The following is a 20840-nucleotide window of genomic DNA, read 5'->3' as shown; positions in this document are numbered from 1 at the left end:
AATGGCCAAGGACCTCCTCCCTCGCGGCGCCCACCGACTCGGACGTGTCGCGGCGGTTCCAGTGGCCGTCCCCTCGGGGCCGCTCTTTTCACACCCGCGCGTCGCCCTGGCACCTTTGCGCGCTGAGGTCCCTTCCGCAATCTTCTCTGCAGGCCTGCCGCCCTTGCCCTACAAGCTGGTTCTCCCAGGTGTTCTCGAAGGGAACCTCGCATCCAGACCCCAAGGGCCGTCGTCTTCCCACCCAGAGCATCCCAAGCCCCAGCCAGGCCCTGGACACCCAACTTCTCCCTCTTCCGGCCAGGCGGATGCGGCGCCTGCGCAGTAGGAGCAAGGGAGCCCGGCACGAGAGTGCCCGGAGGCTCAGTGACCCCAAGGGAGGGTGGAGCAAGGCTCTGGTGGTTCAGGTGCTTCTGATACATCTGAAATAATTTCTCCAGTGGCCGGGCCGGATAAGAGAGCTTCTGCATCAGATGCTAAAACTCACTGACGAGCCCAGTCTCCCAATCGGGGCTCAGAGAAGAGTCCTGTGGGCTGTAGCCACACAGTCTTAGGGCTTTGGCTCTTCGCAGCTCTCTGAAGGGAGTAGGGACTCGAGAGGTCTGAGCATCCGCTACTCTCAGAGAGAGGAGCGTCCAGCTGGGAAGACTCCTGCGGTGCCCCAGGAGTGCCCCAGGTACCCCATCAGGGCTCAGGGAAGGCTTGGAGCCAGCCCGCCCTCTCTTTTTCTTTGTTTTATTCCCGCCAGCTACCAGACATTTCTCTGGGAAGTCAGAGGTGGTTTGCGAGAGGGGGCGCGGTGCCGTGGAAGGCAGCCTTTCTCGGAAGACACTGCGAGCATGGTTTTACATTCTTTTCTTCCGCAATGGAAACCGGTTAATGAGTGCCAGTGTCATTGGGGTGAAATTGGGAGCGAGGGAAGTCTTCTCTACGAAGGCTGCTTAGGTGGGTCCCTGTGTTTTTGTTGCCCCGAACAACTAGGCTTTAGAGTTGTCTCTGCGAAGCCCCGAGGGAAGGCAGGGAAGAAGACGGGATGCTGTGGAAGGGCCCCAAATCTCTCCCAAGATGATGAAGCAGTAACAGGACACTCGGATTCGAAAGGGGAAGGGGAACATCACATCGTTTATTTCCAAAGAAAATAGCAAAACGGAGCTCCATGTACACAAAAGCCTTTGGAGGGAAAAGGAATCACAGAGTTTAATTCATTTTTACATATTTACAGCAAGATTAAACCACACAGCTTTCAACTATGTTTTCATTCAACAATCACTTTCAGTCAAATACATAACAACTTTTTTTTCTTTCAAGTTAGTTCATAATTTAAGGATGCTAAGGGGACAGGTGATAAATCACAAACAGTGTGGCTAGAGAGGGTACCAAATAGTCTAAGATTTCAGTCAGGCTTTCTTGGGTGTGTGAATTATGATTACAAGACATTTGCCTGTCTGTATAATTCACATTCATTGCAATCATTACATTGTCCCATAAATTAGCAATATAAACAAACATATGGGGACCTCAAGTAAACAAATAAAAATCAATATAAAAGACAACATTTTGTAGCAACTATAATAACAGCATGGGTTACAGCTTGGGGAAACTTCTTTACAAATCATTTAGTCAGCACACACGAGGTGGGGAGGCTGGAACATCCTTGTTTATTTAAACCACCTTTAAAACTACATCAGAAGGTTTGGGGAAAGCTGGAGGGGTGAAAGTTTCTTTCTTGGGCACAATATGAAATGAAGAACTGCACATGTGGATGGGAGGGGGCGTTTGCATGCACTTTGGGGTCGTGGCCCTTCTGAACTCCAAATGCCAAGATTCTGAAGAAAACAGGAAATTATAAAAATGTTTCTCTCCCTCAAGCCACTCTCCTTTCTATTAATGGCAGAAAGAGCTTGCTGATTGCTGCTAGTGGGAAGAAACACACAATGGGTCTATTTTTAGCAGAGATTGTCTTCGAAGGAGCAGGAAATAGTAACAATTGTTTGGCTGCAGCCTTGGTTGCAAGGATTCGGAGCAAGAATATTGGGAGCTTGAGGGGTCTCTAGGTGACCTGACTTGGACTAATTGAGTGCAGACCAGAGAAGAGAGAAGCAGACATACAGTGTAGGCTTAGGGTGTATACCCTCTGCCTGCGCTGTCTCTGCATTCTTTCCCTCCTGTCCCAGGGCTTGGGCAAAGGGCCCCTCAACATCTGCACACCTCCACAGGCTCTGGACCTGATGTCTCTGCATTGCTTTTGTTTTTCCCATAGCAGGATTTGGCCCTAAGTTAGTGTAATGTGCATGTATTTAAAAAAAAAAGTTAGATTTTATCTCTTTAGAAACGGTTTGAAACTAACGGGGCAGAGGGAGTTTGACAGAGGGGAGAACAAATCGCTGACAAAGAACCTTTTACGTTTCATCAGCGTTGTTAGGACGACAAGCAGGAATGTCTCAGATAATAACTCCCACTTCAAAGATTTCTCAGCTCAATAGAAAGCGGACCATCCTTTTTATTCAACCACAAGGACTGGCACTAAAGAAGACTCCACTGTTTGATTTTTTTTCCACCGTGTTTATTTTTCCCCTATTCACTGGGGTACTTGGATAAAATAAACAACAAGACAATTAAGGGAACATGGACTTCTAACTTTCCTGCCATCTTCCCTATCCCCTTGGCCTTGGGCTCTGGAGTCTGTGCCCAGGGCCAGAGCAGGCCTGAGGGGTACCATACACCCCACCCTGTGGAGAAACAAGTTCGGGGGTCTGTGAGAAACTTCCGGGATAGAGGGGCAGAATGGGCTGGACTGGGGGCCAGAGTGAAAATGTCCCAAAGGCACAGTCTGAACTCCCCAGACTCATCCAGGGTGGCTCCTTTCCTTCCCCCAAGTCCCATTGAAATTCAGGCCTCCAACATGCTCAAGATGCTGAGAGGCACTTGGCACAAAACCGAGCTGGGGATGCTCATTTGTTAAGCTTCTGAGCTCGTCCTAAAGTTATTTACTTCTGACCCTGGAGCCTCTTTGGGGCGCAGTCAAGATGCACGAGTCTGTCTCCTCCCTTTCCTGAAAGCTTCCCTGCTGCCAAAGAGCCCCAACCCCGCCCCCATCGGAGTGCCAGGTGAACCCCTAAACGCTGGCGAGGCAGGTCCTAAGGAGGAAGTATATACTGGAGAGCACAGTGACAGTATTAAATGGCGTGAAAGCAAAGGTCAGCGCAAATGTATCTTAATAGAGTGTCTGCAGTGAAGTGTGCCGCCTTTGAAGCGGCCGCTCCCCGCGCGCATTTCCATGGCGAGCCTAACGCGGCATGCTGATGCACCGTCAAACTCACACTTTCAACCCCAAAACCCGACTCTTTGAACAACCCGAGCTTGATTAGACCTTTCTCCTTTTCTTTCCCCTCTTACAAACCATTTCCTCGCCTTTAGAAACTCGCCATCAAACCCAAATGCGCCCTCTGATCACCGCAGAAAGCAGAAACAAAGGGAGCTGAGCGGCGATTCAAGCGGCCCTTTTCTTCCCTCACATTATTATCCATTTTTATTATGATCGGGAACAAGTGCCCATTCGCGTGGGTTTTGTTTACCGGAAATTAAATGAAAATGATTTAGTCCGCGTCAAACAAAAATATATACTTGTATACACAAGAAAAAAGGCCTGTTAGACGTAAATATTATGTCCTTAATGAAAAGCCTGGACGGGCTCCAGGCTCGGCCTTTCAGGATTTCAGTGCGACTTGCCCATTGCCATAGAAATCCTAACTTACCATGAAGATGCACCGTGGCGAAGAAACATTGCTTTGTGCGCGGGCCCTTTGATGTCGCAGGCGCAAGATGCGGGCGCTCAGCTGCGCAGGGCGAGATTACCTTGCGAGCAACGCGGTGGACATCTGTAACAAGCAAATGAAAAATTAAAGGCGATTAGTGACCGACTACGCATTTTTATTTTATTTCATTATTTTGGATGGGGGTGGGAGGCAAAATGGGGCCTAGAAATAGAAGAGAAAGAAAGGAGTCCTCTTTGGAGACGGGGACATTTTTTAACATCTTCAGAAGCAAGTTCCCCAGATGCCCTCTGCACCTTGGTGGTGGGGCGGGTGTTTCCCGATGGGAAAGAGTTGTTTGCTGCCGACCGCGGGCCCTTGGCTAGGAGACCTCTGGGCCCTATTGTAGTGGCGGCGGGGCGGGAAGGGGATTGCAGACACCCTTCCACAAGGACGGATTCACTAAGGATGTTATTTGGAAGATTCTGGTTTTTATTAGGAGTAATGAAAACAGTCCCTCTCCAGTTAGGACGTTATTTATCTGATGGAAGTGTGTGGCCACGGGGCTGAAGTGAGAATCTTCGAATGGTGTCTGAAGAGTAAAGAACAGAAGAAAATCCAGCAGAGTGGCGGAATCAGAGCTTGTTTGCTGGGCTCAGCTTTTTAAATTGAGCTCTTTTGGGGCTCCCCCTAGGTAGGAGTACCACACCCCTACTTATCTCCAAATTCTTAGGGGAGTGGAATGGGTCTACCAAAACTTTTTTCCCCTCTGTTTTATTCACGTTCCCCCACACCCCAAATCTTAGCAAGAATTTGGAGCAGCACCATCCTCCCTGCAGAGGGTGACAGACTGGGAACCAGGCCCTGATTTTTTTCCCCCCTTGACAACAATTGCACAGATTTTTTCTCTTCCCTGCCCCCAACATCTGGTTCCTTTTCAGGGGATTTGGTACCCAGCATATCACATACACATTCAATCTAGACCCATTGGGTGTTTGCCTTTAAAACATTTATTATTGCAGTTCATCTCTTGTTCCCCTCCACCCCCCACGCCTTTTTAAAATTTAAAACTAAGACCAACATTGTGCGATTTTTGACAAAGACCATCACAGAATTGACGTGATTCATCCAGACACTGTAGCCTAAGCTGGATCCTTTGCTGTGGAGGCCTGGCCTCAGTGACATCATTGGCCCATTCTGCACCCCCAATGCCAAGCACCCAAAAGATTCCACAGGCAGCTCCTCAACAACTGTGGGGTGTGAGGAGAGAGCGATTGGTCTGAGGAGGCCTCAGAGCATTGAATCCTAAAGCCCCTTTACCGCTCTTTTGTCTGTAATTCCTGTTGTTTGGACTCCCCTCTTACCCCCAGTAAGTAATGCATACAGAGCAGACAGACAGGCAGACAGATGTCTCTGTGTGCTTGGCCCAGTCTCTGGGGGAGGGGCATAAAATCCCTAGGGAAGATGCTGAACCTCCCCCCTCTTCCCTACCATCTCCTTTATAGAAGCGGTTGGAAAATTTTGCATCTGGGATTTAAATAGCTGGGGGAGGGGAAGTGTAGGGAGGCTCAGGAATTCCCTCTGCCACCTTCCCGCCACAGGAACTTCCGAGGAGGCTCCGACTGGGAGCTGGGAACGGAGTAGGGGTGGCTATCCGGGAGGCCCAGGCCTCGAGGAAAACATTTCCCATTCTGTGAAACACACAAGGACTTTGCGGTGTTACTTTTGCCGACTGCAGTGGCCAGGATTGCACAGAAACTCTCCTAATATGTTTTCTTGTTTACCTTCTGCCTGTCTCTTTCTCTATTTTCTTTACCCCAACCCTGGTTTCAAGCTACCCAGTCATGAGGGCGTCAGGTTGGGGGGTGGTGCTGGATGTGACTGTAGAATCCATATGGGTACCATATTGATATTTTAAGACAATGGACATTACATCAGCACATTCATTGAGCTCTAACAGCTATTAGTGGTGACCTTCCTCCCTTCCTGCCTTCCCTGCTTCCTTCCTCACTATCTCTTCAAGCCTCAATAACCCGGCCTAGACCTGGCAGTCAGGGTACGCGGAAGCAGCAACCACAGCAGCAACCCTGGTAACGAAGGCGGCGGCGGCGGGGCCAGGTGGCCGCGCGGGGCTTGGGGGCGCTGCGGGGGCAGCGGAGGCGGGGCCTGCGCCCTGACACACGTACCATTCGCTCAGGTCGGCGCTACGCGCCGCCACCGCCGCCGAGGAGGCCACCGGGGGCTCGCGGCCGAAGTCCGACGAGGGAGACACGAGGGCAGACGGTGTGGCCGAGTCGTAGCCAGAGCTGGGCGGCGGCGGCGAGCGCCCGTGCACCTTCATGTGCTTACGCAGCGAGCTGGGGTGCGTGTAGCACTTGTCGCAGCCGCGCACTTTGCACGTGTAGGGCTTGTCACTCGTGTGCACGTGCGAGTGCTTCTTGCGGTCGCTGCTGTTGGCGAAGCGCCGCTCGCAGCCCTCGAACTCGCACCTGAAGGGCTTCTCCCCTGGTGGAGGCAACGCAGAGACATTAGTGCGCGTGGGCTGTGGCCCCGGCTTGGCCTCACTACCCTACCCCAATTTCTCTGCCGTTTTTGGGAAGAGAGCCACCAAAAAATTCAGAAACCTCTTTCCCCGGCGCCGCAAACCCGGCACCCCCTTTCCCCGCTCAGAGCGCGCCCCCTGAGCTCCCTCCTGCACGCCTCCCCCCCTCCCCTTCTCCCGCCGGGACCTGGGGGGAGGGGACGTAGCAGAAGAAACAAAGACTCCATCTTAGTCGAGTTTCCTTCCTGGAAAATCCTGATCCACTCCGGTTGTTTTCCTCCAGATTTTCTCCACCTGGAGCCTGAAGCACCTTTGCCCGGAGAATAGAGTTGACTGAGGAGCTCGCATCTGCTCAAAATTGCTGTTCCAGCCAAATGTCTTTGCTCCCCACTCCCCGCCCAGCGGTCCACCCCAAACACATCCTGGCCCAAATTGTTTCTTAAAGTAGGTTTTGTGCAAACGCCAAAGCGATGGAATAATTTAAGGATGCGCAGCCGATGCACACGGCATGTGCATAATGTGCATTCGTGCTGCAGGGAAAGGTACTCTGAGCAATTCACTTCAGGCGCGATTTTTACGGGGAACGGAGCCCCCTCCCCCTTCCCCTCTACCCCCTGAGGGCAAACATTTAGTAGCATTCTTCAAATCTTGCCTAAACCGTCCGGGATCCCTCCAGATACTCGCGCCGGCAATAATATTTTATTACGCTGCTCCAGCGGCTTCCCGGAGACTCCGCCGCGGAGAGCCGGCTCTCCCAGTCCGAGCTGACTGTGAGAGGTCGAGCGGCCTCCCTAGACCACCCATGGCCCACGGTCCGGCCTCCCCAGCCTGAGCCGAGAAACCGGCAAGGCAGGTTCTGCCCGGGCCAAGCGGGATCCGGGGCCATTCCCTCGATCGCACCCGTGGTCGCGGTGGCTTCAAGATGAGCGCAGCTGCTGCGATCAGGCGAGGCCTGGCTCCGCGGACCGGAGGGCAAGCAGGCAGCCGGGGTAGGCCCGGGAGGAGCTCTGATCAGTGGTGTGATGCCCTGTAGAGCCGCGGGAAGGCGCGAGCGCGCGCTAGGGTGGAAATATTGGCCGAGGCCAGAGTCCCAATCCGGGAGCTCACCGCCGGCTGGATTTGCTAGCGTGTGGGGGAGGAAAGGACCCCAAGAACCCGGAAGCCCAGGTTCCTCTGGAGCTGCAGATGCTAAAGGAAGGAGAGAAAGAAATGACTGGTGCTGCAACAAATGGATGCTGCCGGGCGCCCTGGGTTGAGGGATAGACTACCAAGCGTCTGGCTAAGGAGGGAGAGATGCCCGGCGGGTGGAATGTTGCCTTTGTGGTTGCTTCTCCCGCCGCTTCCAGGAAAGATGGGTGCTTTGGGGCAGGTTTGAATAAACAAAAGCCCCTACTCCCGAGTCCTGTTGAGGCTTAGGCAGAACCAGAGGTTTGCGCACAACCCTCGCCTCCGCACGGCAGCGGGTTAGAAGCCCGGAGCTCCTGCACTGCGCGGCCGTTGCGTCCTCCCGCTGCAGGAGTATTGTTAGCACAGTGGAACCCTGGACAGTGCTGGCATCTGCCGTTTCTCGGTACACCGGTACAGTTTTATTTAGAAAAATAGAAAGATGCACAATAAACCCTACGTCCCTATGTGCCCCTCGTTTTCTCCCCTCTGATCCCTGTTAGCATCTGCAAAACTAAAACTTTTCTTCCTCCCTTCCGTCTTTTCTTTCTAAAATCACTTACAAGAACCATGTAATTCAGAACCTGCAAAAGAAAGCAAGATCTGCTACAACAGAGGAGAAATAGAATTTGAGGTTGATTGCCACCCCCCAAGTATTCCCCCCCCACACACACACTTATCCCATCTTGTGACCGCCTTGTTGGACATTCATGTAAAACAGAAACAATGATTTCGTCCCAGACGAGGTACTCAGACGAAAAAAGCAGGGCCCTGAAGGTGACATGGGCAACCTGGAAGTTCCAAGGCCCCTGGGAGGCCAGGTGAGGCCGCGCCCCCGCGCCCTCCGGGCCTCTCCCCAGCAGCGGGAGGAGCCCCGGACTCCTCGCCTAACTCTGCGCACCCCCCGCCCCACCCAACACGCAGCCTCCCGCCTTCTCCCTCCCACCAGATCTGGGCGCTGAGCCCTAGGTGGGTGGGTGGATGGATGTGGAGAAGCAGGGTTGGGCCGGGACCCCGCAGCCCGCCCTGAGTAGCCTGGGCCTGAGGCTGAGTCCTGAAAGGCCCGGAGTCTCCTCCTAGAGCCTCAGCAGCCGCGAGAGGCCTCTGCCCCGGCCCGGCGCCAGGCCCGCCCGACAAAGTTGGCAGTGGCGGGGCGGTTCGACTCGCGCCATTTTCTCGCACTTGTGGCTGGGCCGGGCTGTGCGAGCATTCCGCCCCGGCGCGGTTTCTTCTCCACTGCCTCGGATCAGCCCTACCTCCCTCTACCGACTGCCTGGGAGAGTGGGGCGAGCCCCCAACACAGGGGTCCCGGGAAGAGCGGCAGGCCCGCGTCTCCCTCGCGGCGGCACCATTGTTCCAGGATTTCTGTGACCGCCGCAAAGCGAAAGCTTTCGGAGTGGGATCGGAGCCGCTGCCTCCGAAGCCAGGCCCGGGATTCAGATCCCGGAAAATCTCAACTCCTGAGAAAGCAGCCTATTCGCCGCTTCCGCGACTCGAGGAAATGAAACGCCATTAATATTTGAAAAGGCAATTATTTTCCTGTTGAATCGAGAACCGTCTTCATGAATAATTTGTAGTGAGGTCTATTGCCATTTGAGAAACATTTTGTTGTTGTTGTTGTTTTCTCCTCTTTTCATGACTTAAGAGGAGGGTTTGAGGGAAACGCCCGAGCAGGAGAGGCTCTGTAGATTTTTTTTTTTTTTTTAACTCCGGTGATAATGAATCAGGACTGCCAGTGGAAAGGGAAAGGATGCACTTAGAATTCTGTTCTGAATAGACGCAGACCTGAGCCAGCTCGGGCGCACTGAACTTGATTCTCTGCTGTAGGTCGATTGCACTGAGAATTTAACCATTTTCTGCTTCACGGACTTCAAACAGTAGGCCGGCAAAGAGCAGTAAAAGTTTGTTTAAAACCCCCCTGTCATTAAAAGTGAGTTCCTACTCTGGCTCAGGACTTCGAGTCTACCTTCGTGGTGCGGGCCGCCAGCTCAATGAATAGGGAGCCTGAGGGCGGCGATCTGGGTCTCACTTCTCTCCTTCTTCCCCTGGATAAAAATCGGAGGGAGGGAGGAGTGGGGGGACAAATGCTTGCGAGAGGTTGGTGGGGGAGGGAGTCCGGAAACAGCTCAGAAAAACTATACATTTCCGAAATAAAGTAGGAGACTTAAAAGTGGACTTGAATCTGGCCTCCGAGTGTGCCAATGTCCTGGCCAGGGACCTTCCCCGAGACTGAAGGGTTTGGGGGGAGAAGGTGGGGTTTAGCAAGCTTCTTTCCCGGGTAGTGCCAACCTGGGTGAGTTCTTTGACTCTGATAATTGCTGATGTCTTCACCAAGAATAGAGGTGCGTAAGGCAGAGTGCCAGGGAGTAGACGTGGGGCACCAAGCTGGAACTTATTTCATCCTCTGTCTCCCCCATTGGTCCCCTTCTCCCGCACCCAAAATGGAGGAGGGGAGATGTTGACTTCTTAAACTTTGAGGAAGCGAGGGCAAGAAAACCCTAGCTAAGAAGAATACAAACATCCGGCTGCTAAACTAATTAATGTAACTTCACAGGCTGTTCTGGGAAGTGTGAAAACTTTCTCCTTGCAATTGCATTAATTAGAGATGCTTCTGGCCAGAGGAGTTCAACTTTGCAGGCTTTGAGAGGGCTCCTTTTCTTTCTATTAACTAGAACTAACAGATGTGGTTGACACATGTCCCCATTTCACTTAACAGCTCAGTAAATGACATTTAAGGTGAATGAGTCTCCTTGGGTCTCTGCTAAAGCAAAAGGGAGGGTTTGTGAAACGTCCCGAGTGTGGGTCACCAAGGCTCCAAAACAGGGTCAAAATTAGCCCATGAGACCCTCAAATCCTAAAGAAGTCACTAAGGGCCTGGTGCGCTCTCCGTTCAGGTGGCAGTCAGGTTGTTAGGCTGACTATTGGAAGCGTGTGCCTCACACAATTCCAAAGGGACAGGGAAAAATTTAATTGTTCCTATGTCTTTACAACTTTGGGGAACAGTGCCCTTTAAAATACCTTAAAATCAGATTCCGTAAGCAGGGACCACACATTTGCACACACAGAAACCCGAGCATCCCCTTCGCAACCCCCAGAGCAGAAATCTCATACTATCCTTCCCACACACAGCCTCAGGAAACTTCTGTGATTCTAATTGAAGGACATAATTAATATTTTATGAACTTGGCTCATGGAAACACCAAAATATCCCCCCTCCCCGCCCAGGTGGAACTTGAGGAAATCCAGCTCCGAGGGCCCGGAAGAGGCCCCCTGACTCCCCAGAGGGTCCGAACGAGACAGACAGTGGCGAATACTGACCTGTGTGAGTTCTTTTGTGTATTTTGAGATTTTCTGATCTAGCAAAGACTTTCCCACACCCCGGGAAAGGACAAGGGAAGGGCTTCTCGCCCGTGTGCACGCGGATGTGATTTACAAGTTTGTATTTGGCTTTAAAGGGCTTGCCCTGGCGCGGACACTCCTCCCAGAAGCAGATGTGGTTACTCTGCTCAGGGCCTCCGACGTGCTCCACGGTGACGTGCGTGACCAGCTCGTGCATGGTGCTGAAAGTTTTGGAGCAGCGGCGCGGGGGTGCGGGGCCGTCGGCCGCCAGCCACTTGCAGATGAGCTCCTGTTTGATGGGCTGGCGCATGTAGCGGAAGAAGGCGCCGGGACCGTGGGGTGCGGCGAGGTTCATGGTCAGGTTCATGCCCCCGTAGTTGTGCAGGGCTGCGGCAGCTGCCAGGGCGTCGCTGCGGGCCACAGGTCCCGGCGGGAAGGGTTCGGGCCGTGCGTACATGTCTCCGGGGAGCCCCAGACGCAGGAGTCCGTTCAAAGTGCAGCTAGGGGAGGCCTGGGGAGGCTGCTCGTGAAAGCCCGGTAACACCGAGGGGCTGGAGGCGGCAGCGAGCTGGGGGCCATGGTGTCCGGAGCTGCTACCTGTTGTTGAGACAAATAGCGCGAGTGAGAACGGGTGGCGAGGGCTGAGCGTCCTACCCGGCCCCAGGGGGCAGGCCCAGCCCAGCCATACCACGGCCTCGGCGGTCAACGCCGGCACCGAAAGCCGGACTGCGGTGGCAGCGATCCGGGCGGACGACGCGAGGCCAAGCGCCTCCACCGCGGTCCGGCTGGGCGGCTGATCGGTAGAGCCCCCTGTCGCTTCATGAGCAGGAGAGTGATGGTGGCGGCGGGGTGGGTGGAAGGGGCAGTGGGGTGCGCAATGCTGAGGCCGTGGGTTGCTGGGTGCCCCTGGGCTCTGCTCCAAAGGGGTCCGACTTGCGCTCCGAGCGCGCTTTGGAGGCCAACTCCCCCGGGCCCTCGGGGCCGCGGCGCCCTGCGGGGGAGTGGAGGTGGGGGAAGTGGTGATGTTGTAGGTGATGGTGATGCCCAAGAGCCCCAGCCATATATACGAATTTCAGCGCCCAGCTCGGCTGGGAGAGGGAGGCCTGCTGCATCCCGTTCGGGACTCCCTGGAGCTCCCTAGGTCGGGGCGCTCACGCCACCGTCACCTGACAGCGGGGAGGGGAAAGAACAGCCATAGACAACTTCTGCAAAGTTCCCCCCCTCAAGTTTTGGGTTGTGACTTTTTTTTTCCTCCCTCTCTATCAGTCTTTAATGCCTACTTGAAATCCTGTACACTACAGAGGCAGCAGCGGGGCGCGTGAGGAAGTGAATAGAGATTCGGGGCCGTGGCCCGGGCCCGCCGAGAGGAACAATCGCCTAGGTCGCCCATTGGCCCGCGTCCCGGTCCGACGTCAGCGTTGACAGGTCCCTCAGCACGGGGACACACACACACTCTCACACACACACACACATACACACACACACACAGTCACAACTGCTCCCGTTCCCCTTCCCACCCCCCAGCTCGCGCTTCTACTGCTCATGCGCTCTGACCCGGGCGCGGATTCTTTTCTCTACTCGTGAGCCCCCTCCCCTTTCTCTCCCCGAAAGCTGGGCAGATCTGCTCTGCCTCGCCGCTCTTGGAAGTGAGCGGGGCTGGGTTATGCCTCCATTCCCCACGGCTTTGGGGAGGGGGCGTTGCGCCGCCCGTAATGTCCTTCCGGGCAGACCGGGCCCCCCAGCCCTGCTGGGGCCGATGGGCAGCACCCGGAGCGCGGGGACTGCGGCCTGCTTCGGCAGCTTGTCCCGGGAGTCGGGAGGAGGCGAGGGCCGGGCTCCAGGGAGGAAAGGCGTCTGCAGACTAGGAGGCCGGGAGCAGGGGAGATCCTAGGCTAACAGCCCTTGCGCCTAATTTTGTTTTCTCGCTTTTCCAAATTTTCTCGCGTCGCTCAGCTTTCTCGCTCTCGTTCTTTCTCTAGCTCTCGCTCTCAGTTCCACGAAACCCCTGACCACCCTTCGCCATCCTACTCGGATCCTTTCTTCTCCCCTCCCCCTCTGTCTTCTCCCCACTCCATTCTTCCCACTTAGCCTTGCCGGCCCCTCCTCCCGGGTGCCTGGAGCGCCCAGAGACTGGCGGACCCAAGAATCTGGCCCTGAGCCGAGCCCCAGGACTGGGCCGGAGACGGTGATGACCTGGGAGAGGCTGGCTTCGAACCCACACCGCCCTCCCAAGAGGGCCTAAGAATCCTTCCCGCCGCAAATCACACCGACCCGCGGGCGACGGGCCAAAGAAATAAAGGCGAGGGGAGCGCAGCGAGGAGGAGCGGGTCCTCACCCCAGGTCTCTCTCCCACCGTCAAATTGCGGTCCTGAGCTCTGTACCCTGCCCCCGGGCGGAGCCTTTGGAAAAGGGAACTTAAGAATCGTTTCCACTTTGAGCTCCCTCTGGCCACTTGTTGCCCGCGGCCGGAGTCTCTGTCTCTACTCGCTTGCCTAGAGACGAGGCCACGTTTCGCGGCCCAGGCTGTGAGAGCGACCTCGGGCCACTGCCTCCTCTCGCGGGATGCCCTCCCGGGCTGCGGGTTCCGCTGTCTGGGGGTGGGGATCGGCCTGTGGAAGAAACCTTCAGTTCTGGACCAGCCGAGTGTGGCATAAACAGGGGCAGTGTCCTTTGTTTGTGCCGACCGGCTAGGGCCGGCTGCATCGCCGGGCGATTTAAAGTGCTGCTGGCCCTCAAGCCTGCGTTGCACTCAGTAGCCGAAAAGGCCAACCTAAGTTCTCTCGGGGCTCCCCGGCAGCCATAGAAAGCACCCTCAAAACAATGAAAGACTTGCGTTTTTAAGAGAAGTTTGAAGGGTTGAGTAAAAGACCCCGCTCCCCTAGCAGAGGTGAGAAGTTTGGACAGATTACAAGGAGCTCTGATGAAGTTGATTGAGCTGCCCCAGCCATCTCCAGCACCAAGAACTATTCTTAAACATTTCCTGGTCAGTAAATAACGGTTTCTTTTAAATTTTTAAAAATAATTAACTTATTTATAATGGTTGGCAGATTCTTTGAGCCTTTCTTCATTTAATGCATTGTTCCTGGCTCAGTGCTGCAATTTAGCGAGGGATTAACTTCCACAACAATTTTCCTCGGCTTTGACAAGTCCAGGTCTTTTTGCTCCTCCGGCCGGAAGAGCTTAAGCAAGCTACCAATAGATGCTGAGTTAGCATTAAAAAAAAAAAAAAAAAAGTTGAAGGAGAGCATTTGACAGCTGAAGCCCTTCTGCTCTGGAAACCAAGGGCTTCCACACAGCAGTGTTGAGACTAGACTTGGAGGATTTGTCTCCTTTCTTGGCTTTCACCCGTTCACACACTCTCACTTTCTGGGATCTATCCCCTTTGCCCACAGGTGCCTCCTCTCTGTTTTCCTGCCCTGTTTTCCCTTCCTCAAAGCGCTGGTTTCAAGGCTTCTCACCATGCAGGTGTCTTTTGAATGATACAGTTGACTAGGCAAACCCATGAAGGGTTCTGAAAACAACAAAAACCAAAACAAAAAAACAAACCAGCATATTCCTCTTTGGGACCCCTTGCCCAGCACTTTCTCCTAACCATTCATCAACACAGAACTTCGTCAGCTCCTGCAGCAGCATTGAGGCCTAAGTAAGGGGGCACTGATGCAGTAGTCCAACAGTGAAAATATTTTCTTTCCCGTCCGAAAGTTGGCAATCTACAACCTACTGTTCAGGATGTTTGTCAAACTAACCATCTAATTTGGCTTCCATTAAAACTCTGATTTGCACAAAAACGAACCAGTTAATATATACACCGTGACCACACCCGCATCAAAAGCTTTGAATAACAGTACAGAACAGGAGTATTCAAGTTGTTTTAGGTTGTGGACCCTTTTGGAAATCTGGTGAAGCTCGTGAACTTTAATAATCCTGTGCCTTTTGCCCACACTCAGAAGAAGCTATAACATTCCATTAGAAGGTGATGAAAATAAAGATGCATTTTTTTCCCATCCAAATTTGTGGGACCCCCCGCCCCGAATTCTAAGCACAGACTCCAGTGATAAGAAGCAGAGGTTATATACAACAGACTGTTACTGCACTACACAATCTCTCTTGATAAGTTTACCCTTGAAAAGCTTTGAACATGTGTATGGCTTTTTGTGCCAACAGTGAAAGGGCAGATACGTCTGATTCAGCCAAATTCACCGACAGTAACCTGGCCCCATGGAGCTCCTTCCCAGATGCAGACTTCTTTTGAAGCACTGAAAACATCTGGACCCATCCTGAGTAGAGGCTTCTTGAATAGTCAGGGGTCAGTTGACCTAAGGTCACTAAGGTTGCCTAATCTTTGCAAGTGCCTTGGAGCCACGTGGTTCACACCTTGGTTGGCTGAACACAGCAATGGGACCAAGCATTCTCCCAGAGGGACATTTCCTCAGGGACAGAGATAGGGAGAAAAAAAAGCCATTCTACTCACTAATATTTATAAACAGGGAACTTTGGATGATTACATAAGGGTCTTCAAGGCGTATCTCTGAAATAAGCCCCAAAGCAGTATCCAGCTAATCACAGATGACAGATGGGACACGGACATCAGTGAGGCATATTTTAGCTTTCAGGGCCGTTCCTTTGAGTCTTCCAGGGCCCAGGTAGCAAGGATTCCAGGTTTCATTGACTATTCATTGGGCAGGCTAAGTAGTGGTGTCCTTCAGTGGTGCTCAGAATTTTTCTTTCAAAAGTTATCTCACCACACTTACCCCCAATACCAAATGTTTGGCTGAAGCATTCTATTCCTAACCATGCTGGGGGTTATAGCATTGTGGAGTCCACATTTCTGCTTGATTTGCAGAAAAAAAGAGATACATTTGCAGTTCAGAGATCTTCAGCAGAGTTTCAAGAACCACTGGGGGTTTTCATGGGGGCCTATTTGGAGCAAGTTCCACCACCAGACTCTAAACATCCCTCCAGACCTCGGAATCATGCCCTAAGCACCTTTGTTTACCCCAGCTGTGACAAAGCAACATCATAAACTAAAGTAATTTCCTAGTCCTGTTGTATAGAAATATATTTGGTGGCCCTACCATCTGTTATAGCTCCTCATATCACTGGCTTAAGTGGGGGAATGTCTGACTTGCCTTCCTTGGAAAGAAAACAATGGGGGAGATTTCAGATCAATAGCTGGGATATTTTTCCATTTTGACCTTTTCAACAATGCTAAATGATGATTATCTGTTGCAGCTTATTCCAGAGCCAGGGTCCCAGAAGCTGAGGGCCACTGCACAAAGTCCGGCCAAGCACAAACCTTGTTGCCTGAATATTGTGCATCTAGGTCTGCAGTCACTTGTGCAATCATTTCTTCCCTGTTTCTGGCCAGGGTACCATCCAAAACAAGGGGGCAAATCCCTTCGTAGGCTATTCACAGACAGAATTCAAGATTCCTACAGTGAGAGTTTGTCTCTAGTCTTGCGGGAGAAAAAAATAACAACTTAAGCCCCAGGAGCCTTCCATAGATCCATGCCCACATCGTACAGAGGAGAAGGGATCTGTCAGGATTTTGAAGATAAAGGAAGATATGCCTCCCCTCTTCTATGGAAGTTTGGGCTTTAATCATCATTAATGGAAGTATGTATGAAAGAAAATATGCTTGGATAAAATTTAATTTCCCAGCAAACCATCATTTGACAAATGATTAGGAAACATCGTTAAAGGATCTTCCAGAACAGCACTGAGGAATTAAAACAACGGAATTTACATAATAACCACACCTCTCTAGAGAATTTGCCATCAAATCATCCCAAAATAATAGAAGAGAGTCATTTCCTAAGTTGTCCATTTAACTTTTATTAAGAAGGTTGCATTTCCTACCAACAAGGGAATACCTTGGAGGCAACCATCAGCTGGTGGTGTAGTTGAAATGAGGGAAACTAGATGCCTGAAAGGGGAAACACCCAACCCTAAATCATATGCTTATTCTAAATGGAATATTAAATTAAATTCTTCACAATGAAGGTATTCCTGACAGAGCGGCTGTCAGTCACTCCCTGTTCAGACACCACATTGTGGGAACATCGTGGCTGCCACATTGCGGAAGGCTGGTGTCCCTGGTAAAGATGATGCATATCATGTAAACCCCATCACCAAGATCAAAGTCTGCTCCTTTCATGTAAGCCAATACATGTCAAACCTCATTCCAATCAAATCGTCCGGAAATGAATTCAAGATGAATATGTCATAGAATAATGTGACAGTGGAACTGCAGAAGGTCAGGGGTGGTTGTTTCAATGAGAGAGTCGTCAAATATTAATTCTAGAATGTCCAGATGAGTAGACATTGAGGGGGATTAGCTGGCTGCTGGTGGGACGTTGTGTCGCTGATTTGTGTGCAAATGCATCAAACACCAAGGTGTTGTTCTAAGTTTCATTGGAATTCAAGAAACACCCCCAAACTCACAACCAACATAACCAAAAGACCAAAAAACATACAAAAATAACTTCCTACTTAAAAAATAACTTCAGCAAACCAATATTCAAAAGAGGATATTAACTTACTTGACTCTTTCAGGGCGTTTCGGTAAAGCCGCATGCGTTTCCTCATCACCAAAGAAGTCTTGTATCTCATTTTCTGATTTTGAGCCTGTTTGGGAAGAAAAGAGAGACAGTCACTAGTTAAACGATTTCCTACATGCTCGTATGGCAAGACTGTGTGGCTTGAATGTATGAGTGAATGAAAGTGTTGGTCTGAAGAGCTTTTCAGTGTTTTCTTTGACTATTTTCAAATTTGGAAGTGAAAGAAGAGAATTCTGCTGGGAACTACCGATATTTACTGCAAAATAATATATCCTGGGTGATAAAAAATATTAAAAATCATCACTTCCCAACTAGATTTTTATCCGTAACTTATTTGTGAATCTCCCTTACAGGTAGAGCTAAGCACACTTTCAGTCAGTCAGTGTTCAAACATCTCTCACGCCAGAATTTAAACTTTTTTATCTGAGAAGCCCCCATCATTTTCTTTAAGTTCATTAATTAATTGAGTTTAGTGAGAAGGAGGGCTGGATGTCCTCTGGGAGGTGAGCAGGTTAAAAATTGAGTTGTAAGTGTTGGAACTGATAGGAGAGGAATTTCTTTGCAGGAGTGTAGCTCCTGTTGTGCCCAAGGTGGTGTGGAATCCCTAACCCTCGCATGGCTTCCACTCCTTCACCCATGTGGAAGCCATCGCAGTTGGTTTTTGAAAGTGAATATAAAATTCATCAGATTGGGGTGGGGGGAGATTATTTCTATCAATTGGTCCTGGCTGTCCACATTTTTTAGTTAAGCAGCTTAGAAATAACCCAACCCCACCCCCAAAATATTTGCATTCCTTATCAAATTCACTTTTTGGATAGAGCTACCCAGCCTTTGGTCATCTTAAAACCTTAAACTCATCTTGGGGACTTCTGCATCTGTCAGGCAAGGCTGAAAGCAGTGGAACAGCCAAACAGAGGCGATTCACCCAGCCCCAAACCTCAATTTGGCCTAGAAAGACAAACAGTCATTGAAAAGGTCTCAGGCTGGACAAACACAGCAAGCTCTCTGTCAATGAGGACGTCTGCCTGTCTTGACACTCCAGCCCACAGAACAAGCAGTTGTTTAACTTGTTGAACCACAGGCCAAATCCAAGTGGGCCTCTGCTATCTCAAAGACTTTCCAGTTCTCTATGCTGAAAGATCTCTTTCTCTCTCCCTCAACCCCCAACCCGGGCTTGAACTAGCTTAGGTATTTTCACCTTTCACTCTCCCTTCTTTTCTGGGTCCAAGCCTGAGGGGTGGGAGTAGGGGTTTAGACTCACCTTTTCCCAGAGGGTTTTATTTATTTTCGATTCTTTCTAACCAAAAGGCATCTGTCCCCAAAGGTAATAAGCTCCTTCCCGCACAAATCAGGAAAGAAAGAAAGCCCAAGTTTGCATTCCTACAGAAGGACAGCGTGCTGGGTGTCCTTGCTCTAAAATTTCCTCATGGCAGGATGTCTGGCACAGGAAAAGTCCTGGTTGGTTGGAACTAATAGAATTTACTTTTTTGCTTCAGAGGGAAATGGGTGTGAGTTTCCCTAAAGGACTCTGTCCACACCTACAATGCTGCTCGAGCCCTCCCTTTAAGAGGCCTGGGTCACTTCTATCCCCAGGTCCTGACAGTCTTTTGTGCAGTATAAACCCACAGGCATGCAAACAAATGTCTCAGAGGCTGGACTTCAGGCAGGTAACTGGGACCAACCTTAAGCTGCTCCTGTCGCAGCTCCATCACCGGCCTGTGCATGGAACCCGGGTAAATATTTTCTCCTTTGGTTCAAACTCTGACCCCACTTAGCAAGCCAGTCATCTCCCTGAAGGAGGGGTGAGAGAATCTAGGAGCAGCCCCTGGGCCCCTGGACCTGAGATCCTTGCCAACCCAGGGATATAAAAGCCCTGAAAATGCTCGGCTTGGTTTTCCCGAAAGATTGTTCCTGACTTGTCTCCTCACACCAGTCCTGGGCACTGACTCACCAGTCAGGAGCACAACCTGAGCACTTATTGGAATCTGCCTTCTTTCCCTTGAGACAAGAAAAGGGTGCCAATGAGCTTCAGTAATTGACTGTGCTGGGGGAGAGCTATGAAAGTGGGCCAGTGGGTACAGGCAAAAGGCATCATTTTTCTTTTGGGGGAACACCAAGCCTGCACATTGTGGGGTCGCCCTAACAGGTTCAGGCCTGCCCAAGGTCAGAGGTCATCTTCAGCCTGCTTCCCAAGCCAGCGACTTCAATCCCCGAGACTTCCCCACTGCTCCACACTGATTAAGCCGCAGGAGCGCCGGCAAAGGCCTGCCCGCCTCTCGGCCACGGCTCGGCCGGCGGGGCGGGTGCAGAGCAGGGGCCCTGCAGGTTGTCTGGGAGCTCCCTGGCTAAAGGCAAAACGGCTCCGGCCTCTGCCCGTGGCCTGCTGTCGCCAGCTGCACCCGGAACCTCCCTGGGTCCCCTTCATCGGGCCCTCAAACACCAGGAATTTGGGCTTTGAGGCTGGGTTGTGCGACGGCCTTTTCTCATTCTTCTGTTCCCTAGAGGGAAAAGCTGAGGTTCCTCCAGCCGGGGGCTGAAGACTGGGCGACCTCCGTGTGCCCAGAATAGAATCTGCGTTAGTGGGTCGCTTGAAAGACCAGCCTGGACATTTAACCATCCCTTTGAACACCACCCCCCCGCCCGCAAACTGCCGGCGGCCAGACAGAGGAAGGGAACATGGTGCCTCTTCGCAGGTCGCTCTGAGGCCAATGCTGTCGGAAAAGGGGTAGAAATATGACCTTGAGATCCAAAGGGAGTTTCCTGCAGACGGTGCAGGCCAAGTTGCAGCCCCTCCAACGCCCCTTCTCCATTCCAAAGACCTCGCTGGCTCCCAGCTGTCCCCATGGACCATTCATCAACCCCAAACTTTCCCTTTGGGGCAGTTCTAGCTTTCTTTCACAGCCTGACTCTGTTCCCGCCCCACTTGTCCCTAATTTCCAGGGCCTCTATGTGTCTAGGGTAGTGGCCAGAATCACAGGTAGCTGCGGCCTTCTCCTTTGAGAGCTAATCATAGCCCTCGTTCGCATCCGGGAGAAAGAAAGTCAAATCCCAAACCCACAGCCCGCCGCGCGCAGAGAGCGGGTCCCAGTGGTCAGCGTCCTGAGGCAGGACCAGACTGCACGAAGGCGAGGATGCGGGCCCCGCAGCTGACCCAGCCGGCATCCCCAGTCAGGTTGCGGTGGAGAAGCTCCATCCTCTTGCTGCCAGCCGGGGTAACTTGGCTCCTTTGACCCTGGAGAGGGGAAGCCGAGTCTTTCCCTGCCATCCTCGCGGAGGCAGGACGGAGAAGCTGTCTGCAGGGGCCCCCTCCTGCGCGGGCCCAGCTCACTCGGGGCGAGGGAAACTCTGGGCCACGACGACTCCCCTTCTTGGGCCAACGGTGGGGCACCCGGGCGATTTACAAAGAGGGGAAGGAAGGCGGGCAGGCAACAAGCTGCCCTTGGTCCGCGTGCCAGTGGGAGACCCATTCGTCCCCCTTGCACCGCC

At 52.1% G+C, this 20840-nt stretch overlaps 1 protein-coding gene across 1 annotated transcript; it reads right to left on the bottom strand.

The window, feature by feature from the left end:
• Positions 1–473: 473 nt before the first annotated feature.
• On the bottom strand, positions 474–20209 carry ZIC4 (Zic family member 4). The gene is given in 8 exon segments (XM_060098893.1): positions 474–760; positions 3753–3875; positions 5338–5440; positions 5794–6254; positions 10774–11391; positions 17337–17421; positions 19795–19986; positions 19988–20209. Coding segments are annotated over 8 exon segments (2091 nt in total).
• Between the last annotated feature and the right edge of the window lie 631 nt (positions 20210–20840).

The sequence above is a fragment of the Mesoplodon densirostris genome, chromosome 5, assembly GCF_025265405.1.
Source record: "Mesoplodon densirostris isolate mMesDen1 chromosome 5, mMesDen1 primary haplotype, whole genome shotgun sequence".
Classification (NCBI taxonomy): Eukaryota; Metazoa; Chordata; class Mammalia; order Artiodactyla; family Ziphiidae; genus Mesoplodon; species Mesoplodon densirostris.
This window is presented reverse-complemented; position numbering and strand designations above follow the sequence as displayed.